This window comes from Sarcophilus harrisii, chromosome 6 (assembly GCF_902635505.1).
Source record: "Sarcophilus harrisii chromosome 6, mSarHar1.11, whole genome shotgun sequence".
Classification (NCBI taxonomy): Eukaryota; Metazoa; Chordata; class Mammalia; order Dasyuromorphia; family Dasyuridae; genus Sarcophilus; species Sarcophilus harrisii.
In genome coordinates, this window is record NC_045431.1 from 173,820,033 (window position 1) to 173,833,498 (window position 13,466).

Sequence of the window (13,466 nt, forward strand, 5' to 3'; positions counted from 1 at the left end):
GGAGGACAAGGACTTTGATTTGCTTTATTCCTCCCAGATGATTCATTTATTCTTAGATCTAGAAAATGCCAGCAATGATGGCTGGGGATGCATACACTGCAGTCCTATGAAAACTTCACCAACCTGTCATGCTCATTATATGAAGAAGAGCTATCATGCATGACAAATGGGTTTTATTGAATTTTATTCTGTCTCTACTTCTTGCATGCACAGATCCAGGCCAGTATTCCAATGAACTATATTTTTTTCTTTTCTTTTTTGAAATAATAGCTTTTTATTTTTAAAATATATGCAAAGATAGTTTTTAACATTCATCCTTACAAAACCTTATGAAATTTTTCTCCTTCCCTTCTCCCCACTCCTTCCCCTAGGTGACAAGTAAATTAAATAAAATTGAAAAAAAATTGTCCTTTAGAAAATCAACAATCTTGAAGAAGAAGTGGTGTTGGGGAAGGGAAGATGTATTGATTCATAAGATCATAGATCTAATGTTGGAAGAGCCTTCAGAGGCTTAGTATTACCCCTTGTTTTTACAAAAGGAAACTGAGGCCTATAAAAAGATTCACAGACTTACATGAACTGATGCTAAGTGAAGTAAACAGAACCAGGAGATCATTGTAGCCTGCAGCAAGGAGATCATATGATGCTCAATTCTGATGGACGTGGCCATCTTTAGCAGTGAGGTGATTCAGGCCAGTTCCAATGATCTAGTGATGAAAAGAGCCATATACACCCAGAGAGAGGACTGTGGGAACTGAGTGTAGATCATGACCATAGTATTTTCACCTTTTTTGTTGTTTGCTTGCATTTTGTTTTCTTTCTCATTTTTTTTCCTTTTTGATCTGATTTTTCTTTCATATTTGTGGAAATGTGTATTGCACATGTTTAACATATATTAGATTACTTGCTGTCTAGGAGTGGGGATAAGAGAAAAGAAGGAAAAAAATTGGAACACAAGGTTTTACAAGGGTAAATGTTGAAAATTATTCATGCATATGTTTTGGAAATTAAAAACTTTAATAAAAAAAAAGGACTCACAGATAAGCAAGAAGTAACCTCTTGAATTGACTATGGAGATAGTACTTAAAAAGAAAGGCATGTGCTACATAAAAGAGCCTCACTATTTAATAGTGATGCCCTCCTATTCTGCTCACTTTTTTCTTTTTGTGGTTGTGGGGTGTGGGGTGTTTCCTAAATTAAGAATAAATAGATAAAATTTAAGATACATTATTTGATGTTTCTTAAGTTTGGAATACTTTATACAGATAGATATAATATATATTTCACTTTTTATCTTATATAATTTGTATATATACATATGCATGTATTTTATACATACACAAGCATATTTTTAAAGGGAAACTGAGGCCCTGCAAGGTGAATTAATTTGATCAAGTTCACACAGATTGCAAATATCTAAAATGGGATATGGTCCCAGAGCAGCCTATCATTTTGCCAGATAAAAAGGAGGAACTAACTTCTGAGAGTTGTAGCCAAGTACCCAATAGTTTATATCCTCCTCTCCTCTCCCAGACTTTCTCCAAACTTCTGTCACTATAAAAGTAGAATGATCACCATGGTGATGGAAGCATCTTATTGTGTGCCCTCCTTCTGCTCACCCATCTGCCAGTCAGGGAAACCTGCATGCTGCCATAGCTACAGACTTCAAGCCTCAAAACTTTCCACTCATTTACTCTCCCATTCAGCCACTAACAAATGTTTATCCTGATTATATGCAAGCTGGGATGTGAGACAGGCTCAGTACCTCTCATCATTTAAGCCTGGAGAACTCCCTATTTAACAGAATTTTGAAATGCCATGGAAAGAAGGCCTCCTGATGTGTACTAGAACAACTTTGGAGTCTGGCAGGTGGCCGTGGTCCTGGGTGCTGTTAGTAGCATGCTAGAAAATGAACAAGTTGAGACAATTTAGCCCTGCTACTCGTGTGAAAATGCTTGAACTGGAAATGCTAATAATTTGCATCTATTTTAGTCCCAAGCCCAAGGAGTAAGTAACAGGGATACTGACTTTTGCAAGGGTGCTGTGTCAGGTGTTTTCTTGCCAAAATCTGTTTGGAAATGTCAGGCAACTTTTGGTATCTCCAGGGCTTAGCCCAGTGCTCAACCTCCAGTAAATGCTTAAGAAATGTTTGTTTGTTTGTTTTCTCCCATTCATTCACTCACTCTTTTACTCCTTTGGACAAAGGCCACACCAGCATGAAAGCAAGAATAGCCCAAAATTACCATATTTGTTTTAGGGACATTTTTTACCTTAATAAATAAAGGTTATTAAAATAGTGGCTATTAAAATAGCCAGAAAGTCTCTCATAAATTACATGGCAGGAAGGAATCTTTTGCAAGTTTCCTTTATAACTCTCAGACACACTAATGAAGACTTTAAACGCTGTCGAACAGATTAGTAATCTCAGCCAGAATGCGGTCCTTATTTACATGTAATCACATCTCCTGGGATTGCTGAAACCAGACGACAAATATTTGGTCAGTAGCCCCACCTAATCCAATATCATGCCCTTCAAATTCCAAGCATGACATTTGTTCCATTTATAATTGCAGTAAACGGAGGGATGGGTTTGGCAAGTTAGTTCCATTGCACTGAATACACAGAATATGCAAGAATAGAAAGGGGAACTTCATTTTGATAGTATAGGAGACAACAAAAGATTTTTTTTTAAAGAAATACTGTTAATTCTCATCAATTTGATGAGGAGTCTGGTGAAAGCAGATCCATACTTGGAATGATAGGAGATAAGAAGGGAGAGGTATTCACATAGCAGGTGGCTCACTGGATAGAGTTCTGGGTTCAGAGTCAGGAATACCTGTGTTCAAATGTATCCTCAAATAACTTACCAGCTGTGTGACCTTCAACTATTAAAAAAAATGGGAATAAGAAGAGTATCTGCTTCCTAGAATTGTTATAAGGGCCAAATGAGATGATTCTTGTAAAGCACTTTGAAACTTTAAAGAATGTGTTCAGTGCTAGCTACTCCTAAACCTGGGCTTAAACTTCCTTTACTCACAACCCCTCTTTGCCCAAGAAATTTTTATGTACCCCAGGTATATAAAATAGGCATACAAATCAAACCTTCACTGATAATCATAAAGAAATTTCTTTAAAATAATTCTTTGACATACATATAATTTTTCTATTTATTAAAGAAAGCAAATTTGCATACTAATGAGATGGATGTGCTTATTTATTTTTACATAAAGAATTAAATCTTGATAGAATATTTGATACCTTTTATTGTTGCCAAATTTTTCATGACTTTATATAGGGTTGTGACCCACAGTTTAAGAAGTTCCATACTCTTTGGCATCTTAGGAAAAATCCTGCCATCCGTAGGATTGGCCTCTGCAATCTACTCCTGAACTTAGCTGCTTCTAGTTTGCAAACTTTGGGAATGACAGGGAGGGTGATGGATGCCCTATGGGTCAGTGGTGTTCCTCACCCACCACCTGCAAGAGCTCATACAACGAATGCCATTAGGCCTTTGTGACTGAGCTCTCAAAGAAAATCCTTCATTCTTAGTATTGGCTATGCATAGGCTTTCTACTTTCTGCGGGTATGATACAGGAAGTCTGGCGTTTGGTTGAGGGCTGGCCCTATGATTTCTGGAGGTTGTGAAAGCTCCCTATACCAGTGTAGGTCTGCTATTCTTCCACTGCTCAGTGTTGAATTAAGCGACCTATCCAGGGCTGGACCAGAAGGTCAGCATCAGGAGTAGAACTCAGGACTTCTGGACTCCAGGACTGTTTTTCTAAGGACATTATGTTGTCTGCAGGAAGATTTTAGGTGTTTTTTTTTTTAATAGTATTTTGCTTTTCCAAAGATATGCAAAAATAGTTTTCAACATTCACCTTTGCAAAACCTTATGTTTCAAATTTTTCTCCCTCCCCAAGACAGCAAGCAATCAAATATAGGTTAAATATTTGCAATTCTTCTAAATATATTTCCATTACAAAAGGTTTTACAATTGTCAATGCTGAAAAGTTACCCATGCATATATCTTGCAAATAAAAAGCTATAATAAAAAAAGAAAAAATATATATTTCCATGTTCGTCATGCTGCTCAAGAAAAATCAGATCAAAGGGGAAAAAACACACAAGAAAAAAATTAAGCAAACAAACAAACAACAACAACAAAAGATGAAAATGTTATGCTTTGATTAATAGTCAATTCTCATAGTCGTCTCTCTGGATGCAGATGGCTCTTTCCATAACAAGCCTATGGGAATTGACCTGAATCACCTCATTGTTGAAAAGAACCAAGTCCATCACATAATCTAGTTGTTACTGTGTACAATGTTTTCTTGGTTCTGGTTCACTTCACTTAGAGGTTCATGTAAGTTTTTTCAAAGCCTTTAGTTTTAAGGAACAAGTTAGTCATAGAAATAATCATACCTGTAAATATTGGGTGTGGGTATAGAACCCTTCCAAGCACTGTGGTATCCAAGATACCAGGGATCAGACTATGTTTGGAAGAAAATGAATCTAGTTTAGTAGTGCTCTCTTCTAGTTCAGGCTACTGCCAGAATTCTGACCTGTTTCCCACAAGTGCTTCAAGTAGCATTGCTTTGCAGTCTATGGGTTTAAATCTCACTTCTGATAATATCCTACTTTTGTGTGATCTACTTAAAATTTTTCTTTTTTTGTTATTATTACTCAGAAGCTAATACACATAACATAAAAATGAATATTTCAATAAAGTGTAACAGAAAATGATTTTCATGAAAATATACATCTCTATTATGTATAGTTTACTTTTTTAAAAAAAAAGTATTGTATGCCAATTTCATGATGGCATGTTTGCCTAAGGTTCTGGATAATGGACAATGATGCTCTTATGCTTTTCCAGTCAGTTACCAATGGAGTGAAACAAGGCTGTATGCTTGCTCCCATGCTTTTTAGCATGATATTTTCAGCAATATTGTCAAATGCTTTCCATGGGAATGAACATGGCATCAAAGTCAGCTACTGCACTGATGGTAAATTCTTCAATTTGAAAAGGCTACGAGCTGAAACTAAAGTAGTTGTATTGGTGCATGATTTTTATTTGCAGATGATTGTGCACTTGGTATAGCCTCCAAAACTCAGATGCAACCAAGTATGGATTGATTCTCTGCTGTTGGTGCTAATTTTGGCCTAACAAACTAAGAAAACACAGTTACTCCATTAGCCAGCACCACACCATCCATATGCTCTGGATAAGTTCACTTACCTTGGCAGCATATTTTCAGGGATGTCCACATTGATAATGAGACTGACACATGCATTGCCAGAGCTAGCTCAGTGTTTGGGAAGTTCTGAACAGGGCGGGAGAGATATTAAACTACCAAACTGAAGGTCTACAAAACCATTTGCTGACTCCATTATTTAATGTCTGTGACACCTGGACAGAATACCAGTTCTATTCCAGGAAACTGAATCACTTCCATTTGAATTGTTTTAGGAAGATTCTGAAGATCACCTGGCAGGATAAGATACCAGACATTGAAGTCTTTTCTCAAACTAAACGGCCAAGTTTAAACTGCAAAGAGCACAGCTCACTTGGGCTGGTCACATTGTTCGAATGCCAAAAAAAATATTTTCTGGAGAATTCACACAGGACAAATGCTCATGTGCTAGTCAGGGGGAAAAAAATGATAGAAGGACATTCTCCAGGGCTAGCTTAAGAGCAGCCCATTTCTTTATTTGAGCAGTCTCAACTTCCTTGGGGAATATGAAAGTCATGGCCTGAGGCCTTGCCTTTGGATCTTCTTGATAGCAAGACTAGTCCCAGAAAGTTTTTTAGTCCCTTTTCTTTTAGGCTTCAATCAGCAGCTCATTCTTGCACATTTTCAGCCCATCTGATTCCTCCTTTCATTTTCCTCCTTTGTTTTGGGGAGCTTAGCAGAGTCAGAATTGCTGGTTCTTCTGAGAAAAGAGGTATTCAGAAAGTATCATTGCAGCTGAAGGAGAACCCTATCCTAGGCTGTCTTCTGTAACAAGGTGGCATGTTTTCAGACTGCCTGATTCTTCTTCTGCTTCCCTCTTGGCCTTCACTTACCTGGGGAGAACCAATGTCTATCCCTCTTAGAGTGTGGGTGGTTTCCAGACTGAGGCACTGTAGCTATGAGAGTCCCTACCATAGGCAGGGCCCCTTTGCCAGAGACTCATAGATTGCTTGTGTTTCTTGCTGCAAGAAGGTGAAGGCAGTGAAGGAAGGGGCAGTGAGGGACAATTCTAGTTATTAAAATTGTTTTTTTTATTTATTCATGCATTTGTTCATACTGGAATATAATCAACAAACAGTCAATGAGCATTTATTAAGTGCTTACTATGTGCCAGGCAGTTGTATGACACAATGGATAGAGTTCTAGGTCTAGAGTCAGGAAGACCTGAGATCTTTTCCAGCTTCAGATACTTATTAGCTGTGACCCTACACTAATCATTTAACCCTGTTTTTATCAGTTTCCATTTGTAAAATGGGCTGGAGAAGGAAATGACAAGCCACTCTAATGTTTTTGCCAAGAAAACACCAATAGTGTCACAAAGATACAACTGAAATGGCTTAACAACAAAAAATGTGCGAGAGAGAGAGAGAGAGAGAGAGAGAGAAGAGAAGAGAAGAGAAGAGAGAGATAGATTATGAAGGTAATAAAAAAGAGAAGGTATTAACAGGATGGGGGTATTCTGGGAAAGATCTTCTGCAGAAGGTAGGATGTGAGCTGAATCTTGAAAGAAGCCAGGAAGAGGTAAAGAGGCAGAGCATTCACAAAGAAGGGACAGCCAGTACAAAGGGTCTGTAAAGGGAGATAGTATGTTGTATGTGAGGAAGAGGAAGATGGCCAGAACTGCATTCTAGAGTATGTTATGTATAAAAAGTTTAAGAGTCAATTACAATTAATTGTAATTAATCACTTTATTAGTCATGCTAGTAAATGATAAAAGAGGTCAATGGAATGACCCTACATGGAACCTATTCAAATTATCATCTGCCCTTGGAAGCGAGTGGCAATTAACACTGATTGATTAACAATAAGAACAAATGTTATAATGAGAATTGATGAGAACTTATTCTAACAAGAGTCTGGGGGACCTGACTCTGATCACTCAGTCTTGGTCACAGAGATTTATCTATACCCATATCACTTCATCTAGGGTAATCTAGACCAAAGGGACAATCCACTTTTACTCAGACATAAGTAAAAACACAATGGGCCAAAATCCATCAGTTTTATCTAAACCAAAATTTCTTTTCCCTTTCCTTATCAGCTTTGTACTTCAAATACTACCTGAATAATTTACAGGGACTGATTCCTGAATTGAGGAAGTACAAAAGAGGGAAAATCATAGCCCTAATTCAGTAACTGGCTATTAATATAAAAGTGAAATAGTCGCTTTTTTCAAGCACATACAAAGGGAATAAAGAGAGAAAGATAAGAAGGGTCCATGTTAGGAAGAGTCTCAAATGTCAAAGAAGTATATATTTGATCATGGAGGTAATAGGAAACCTTTAGAATTCAGTGAATAAGGGAAGGTGATGTGGTCTGACTGGCACTTTAGGAAAATCACCTTGACAGCTGAATGGAAGATGGATTAGAGTGGGGCTGCATTTGAGGTGCAGAGATGAGTCAGAAGATTAATTCAGGGGTCCAGGCAAGAGGTGATATGGGTCTGAACGAGGGTTGTGGCCATGCGAATGGAAAGATGACAACACAAACAAAATGTATTGTTGAGGTAGAAATGATATGATTTGGTACTGGACAGGCTATACAGGAATAATGAAGGGGAAGAACTGTGAAGCTTGTGAGCCTGGGTGCCTGGGAGGATGGTGGCTCCCTTGATAATAACAGAGGAATTTTGGAAGGGAAGATGGTTTGAGAAAAAATATAATGAGCTTCATAGTTTTTTCCCCTTTTGATCTGATTTTTCTTGTGCAATATGATGATTACCGAAATCTAGAAGAATTGCATATGTTTAACCTAGATTGGATTGCTTGCTGTCTTGGGGAAGGAGGGAGAGAGGGAGAAAAATTTGGAACACAGGTTTTGCAGAGGTGAATGTTGAAAATTATCTGCATGTATTTTGAAAAATAAAATGCTAGGGGCAGCTAAGTGGCGCAGTGGATAGAGCACCAGCCCTGAAGTCAGGAAGATCTGAGATCAAATCTGACCTCAGACACTTAACACTTCCTAGCTGTATGACTCTAGGCAAGTCACTTAATCCCAATTGCCTCAGTCAAAAAAAAAGCTATTAAAACAAAACAAAGAACCAAAGAAATAAATGCTTGCCGATTGATTAAAAAAAAAAAGAAAGAAATATAATGATCTCTATTTTGAATGAGATGAGATGCTCATGGGACATCCGGATCACAGTCCAAAAGGCATTGAAAGATGCATAATAGTAGCTCAAGTAACAGTTGAAATGGATATAAATATCTCCCAAATGAAGATGATAAGTGAACTCCTAAAAATTCCGTGAGATTGGTGAGATAGTAGAGTAAAATGGGAAGAAGGCTCCAGAGAAAACCTTGGGGATGGACATGGATGTAGAAGAAGGAATCAGATAAGAGTATCACTATAGCAGCCCAGGTACAGTGGATATAGTGCTGGGACTGGAGAAGTCAGGAAACCCAGATTTCAAATCTGACTGGCCTTAGGCACTTAGTAGCTGTGAACCTGGACAAATCACTTTATCTCTTTCCACCTTAATTTCCTCATCTGTAACAGGAGGATAACAATATTTATCTTGCAGTGTTGTTTTAATGATAACATGAGAGAATACTTATAAGCTGCTTTGCCAACTTTGAAGCAGTTAACATAATTTTACTGTATTGGTCTCTGAACTGGAAATTGCTTGAGCTGTACAAAGCAGGCCTAGAGACAAGTTTTTAGAGATCAAGTAATTAATTCAAATTAAATCAAATAATTAATCATTTTGAGAGGGATGCAGTTTGCAAACTGGAAGCTCTCCTGGGAAGGAGACCTTGCCTGTTGATTGAAGAGAGTGGGAATGAAGGGAGGATGTAGATTACAATAGAATCATTTTCAGAGCCTGAGTGGTTTCCCAGGACAAGCCCACTAGTGCAGGACAATATGGGAGTTCTCCAGTCCTGTGGGAACTGTTCTTAAAAGATTGTTTCAAATCCCAAAGTTGTTACTTGGTGAGGGACAGGACTACAGTTCTGTGATGAGACAGGATCTTTGATTCACTTCACTTAACATACACAGGAGAGCACTGTCAAGAACTGATTGATCATTTCAAGTTGCATTGTGAGACTCTGGCTCCCAAGTCAATCTTTTGGAAAATGGTAATTCTGAAAAATCTAGATTATTAGTATATTCATTACACATATCAGATCAATTATTATGAAAATCACAATTTTTTATACAATATATATTCGATTAGGTGTTTTTTTTTTGCTGTGTTTTCTTGTCATAGAAAATTCCATGATTACTTTGCATAAAAGAAAAAAAAACTATTTTGTCATCTTGCTTATGTTATGACATGATCCCACATCCCACTACCTACTTATAAGAAATTTTTTTGTTTTATTTTTTTCCCTTCTGGTAGATTGTGGACAAAATTCTCCCCAGATGTTATAAGATTTAATTGCTTGCATATTAAGTTTAAACTCAACATAGGCAATGTGCATCCTGGAAAGGTTTTGTTTTTCTTCTTTTTAACCTAAAGTAAGTGTTTAATTCAGCAGCATATTTACTTACTTAGTAACTTTTTTGTCTCACTTCCTCACAGTATTTGTTGTGCTGAGCCTGTGCTGAGCCTGTGATTTTGTTGTCATGAGGAACTTGGTTCACAAAATTGCCTCTGCCAATGCAGACTGGCGGCTGAACTCGGAAGGGAATGGAAACTGAGGATGCACAGCCAGCCTGGCTTGGGATCTTCCCAACCCAAGGCCAGCTCTCTAAAACGTCCCAATGCTCCTATTGCTTTTTAGCTCATTGTAACCTATTTCTTTGCCGTGACTACCTGGACATAGTTTGTGTGTTGATGCCTACAGAAAGGCTTGGTTTGGCATCTTTTCCTTTGTATTTAGTGGTATGCCAGGAATTGTAGGGACAGCCTTCAAGGAACATCAGTTCTGAAAAGCTAGAATTCTAGCGTAAGCTCTGAAGTACTTAAATTGAACATTTGTTGTGAGGGAATCATGAAACATAGCTGGCACAGAAGACAGAGTTAGGCTTGGAATCAGGAAGACTCTTCTTCCTCAGTTCAAATTAGGCTCAGATATGTATTAGCTGGGGTGAACCTGGGCAAGTCACTTAATCCTGTGGACCTCAATTTCCTCAATTATAAAATGAGCTGGAGAAGGAAATGACAAATCACTCCAGGATCTCTGCTAAGAAAACACCCATTAGGGTTAGGAAGACTCAGACAGGACTAAACAACAACAAAGGGGGCTTATAAATCATCAAATCCTACTCCCTCATTTTACAAAAGAGGAAATTGAAGACGAGAGAAATAAATTGACTTGCCTAGGATAAGACAACTAGTAAGAATCGAAGATTGGATTTCTGGCTCAAGTCTAAAACTCAATCCACTACTCCAGGCTGGATGAACTTCTACCGTAGCCCTTAGTTTGTGCCTAAATCTGAGCTGAATGGCCTAAATCTGAGCTGAATGGGAAGCATTACAGAAGAAAAGGAAGAGAATATAATTTAAATTCTCACTGTATATTCCCATTGAGCCAGAACTAATGACCATATTTTACAAAACCATGACTTCAAATTGTGTGAATTTGAATGCATGTGACCTCATGTGAATTGGTATCTAGTCTATATTTGTATTTTGATTGGCCAGTTAGTATGCATGTTGTTTTCCCACTAGAATGAAAGCTCCTAGAAGTCAGACCCCCAACTTCACAGACTAATTGCTTGATTAGTCTTTCTTCCCTGTCTTTCAGGTATGGTAACAACACTCGGAACTACATTGTTAGAGTTGGGGATTATCACACTCTGGTGCCAGAGGAGTTTGAAGAAGAGCTTGGGGTCCAGCAGATTGTGATTCACCGGCTATACAGGCCGGACAGCAGTGACTATGACATTGCCTTGGTGAGGCTGCAGGGACCAGAGGAACAATGTGCCACGTTCAACAGCCATGTTCTGCCTGCCTGCCTGCCCCTCCGAAGAGAAAGGCCACAGAAGACTGCTCCTAATTGTTATATCACTGGATGGGGAGACACAGGTAAGGGTGGGTTTATACAAAGGGTGCAGGACCATTCTGGAAGGCTCCTGGCTACTTCTTAGGCTGAGGAACGTCAGTGTAGCAGTGTGGCAGAGGTTCTCAGGTGATATACAAGAATTTGGGAGAGGACTTCTCACTTATTTGATTGTTTCCTTTTTATGCACAGTCTGGTACAGATAATTTCTGTATGGCTTCTCTTGTGGAACAAACTGGCCAGCGCGAATTTATAGCATCTCATTGTCCTTTGGCACTGCCCATCACAAAGATGGGCAGGAATATGTTATCCTAATAGTCTAAAGAGGGTAAGAAGTGTCTAATGGGCACATAGTTTTGGAGCATTGCTCTTTGTAGCACAGATATTTACTCAACTTGCTGTTTGGTCTGTCTGGACAGGACAAGCTTATTCGAGGACCCTGCAGCAAGCAGCCATCCCCTTACTTCCCAAGAGGTTTTGTGAAGAGCGTTACCAGAGTCGGTTCACAGGGAGGATGCTATGTGCTGGAAGTCTGCAGGAGCAGAACCATGTGGACAGCTGCCAGGGAGACAGTGGTGGCCCCCTGATGTGCCAACGGCCTGGAGAAAGCTGGGCTGTATATGGAGTTACTTCCTGGGGTTATGGCTGTGGTGTTAAAGATTCTCCAGGTGTTTATACCAAAGTCTCAGCCTTTGTACCCTGGATAAAAAGTGTCACTAAACTTTGAAGAGTTCAGCACTGAGACCTTCAAGAGAAAAGAACACTGGACTTCTGTGGCATTTGAACTGAACAGCCAGTCCACAGTTTAAACCTGTGGCCACTCCATGCACACTTTTCTGCTTGGTGTTATGATTTTAATTTTTAACAATTGAATGTAGGCTATATATGCATTACTTTTGTTTGAGGTTTCTTATGCACAAAAAAAGGTGAAATCACATCAAATTGAGACAAATTTTACAAGTCACTGACAGTGTTGGGGATGTTGGCAATTTCAGGAATGCCTTCATTTCAGCACTGACTAAACTGGCATGAGTTTTCCAATTTGTCTCACCTTGGTAGAGTAAATTCTCTACTTTGCCATTTGATAATCTGAGCCTTACTTATGATTTCATTTTATTCGAGAGCATTTTCCTCAAGATGAACAAGATATGACAGTTCAGGCCTTATTTCTGTATAATTCAAAATTTAGATTTTGGAGTGGCTTTTTATATTTAAAAATCACCAATTCTTAAGTGTCAATGTGACTTTGATTCAAAGTACATAAAAGTATTCTGCTTGAATAGAGTAAACAATTTACTTTTTCCTTACTATTCCCAAATATGGCATGGCAGAAAAGACAACTAAACCTGAAAGCAGGAGTAGGCATTTTCAAGCCCATCTTCTGACACATCCTGGCTGTCAGATCCTAAGGCAAGCCCCTTCTTTTGTTAGTATTCTTGGAAAATTCCCAATAAGTTGCCAACCTATACATATTGGTAGAAATCATTTCCTAACTTGAGATTTCCTTAAAGCAATGAAGTCAAAGATCAACATCCCTAGTATTCAAGATCACTCTATATTTTCCCACTAATACATGGAGAGGGGGAAAATGATGGAAAGCAGATCTGTGTAAGCTCACATTCACACCTGCAAAACTATGAGGAAAGAGGATCTTGGCCTCAAAACCTGCTGTTCAACTCTATTCCACATTTCTTCCTGAAGATTCTTGTAAATGTGTCCATTAAACCATTTGTCAAGTCATGGCAATTCCTCAGAGAAAATGCATTTAAGCTTCCAGCCAGCCCATCCCCAGAAGGGAGCTGTTCAAAATCACAGTGAGAGCCACAGTGCAATTCCCTGTCCTTATATCTGAAGTATTTGTAATGTTGACTTGAATTTGGTTCTTACAATATCTCACTAGGTAAGAGAATTTTTCCTTAGTGCAACATTCCTAAGTGTCCTGTGAAACCTGATGATCAAAGGGTTGTGACTAAGGGGCTCCAAAAGAATATACTGTTGTTGGTGTCATTCGTTCTAAAATATTACATATTAAATTCTGTATCAGAAATATTTGGGGGTAGCACTTTTCACCATGTAGAAGGATAATTTACTCTATTTTGACTAAAAATTTCCCTGACCTTTGACCACCTGAGATATAGTGTGGAAAGCTCCTCATTAGTTTATATATATATAAATAGGACACAAAGTAATTAGGGGAATAATTGAATTTGGAGTCAGAGGACCTGTGTTCTTGTTCAGGTTCTATTGGGTTCACTCCTTATGGGCAATTTCAACAGTCTCTTCT

General features: G+C 38.4%; 1 protein-coding gene across 1 annotated transcript in view; it reads left to right on the forward strand.

The window, feature by feature from the left end:
- PRSS12 (serine protease 12) overlaps positions 1–12,462 on the forward strand; it is a 91,999-nt gene extending 79,537 nt beyond the window's left edge. The window contains exons 12-13 of the mRNA XM_023505642.2: positions 10,928–11,208; positions 11,602–12,462. Of these exons, the coding sequence (XP_023361410.1) occupies positions 10,928–11,208; positions 11,602–11,909 (589 nt within the window). The 3' untranslated portion in view covers positions 11,910–12,462. The remainder of the gene's footprint in view (positions 1–10,927; positions 11,209–11,601) is intronic.
- The last annotated feature ends 1,004 nt before the right edge of the window (positions 12,463–13,466 follow it).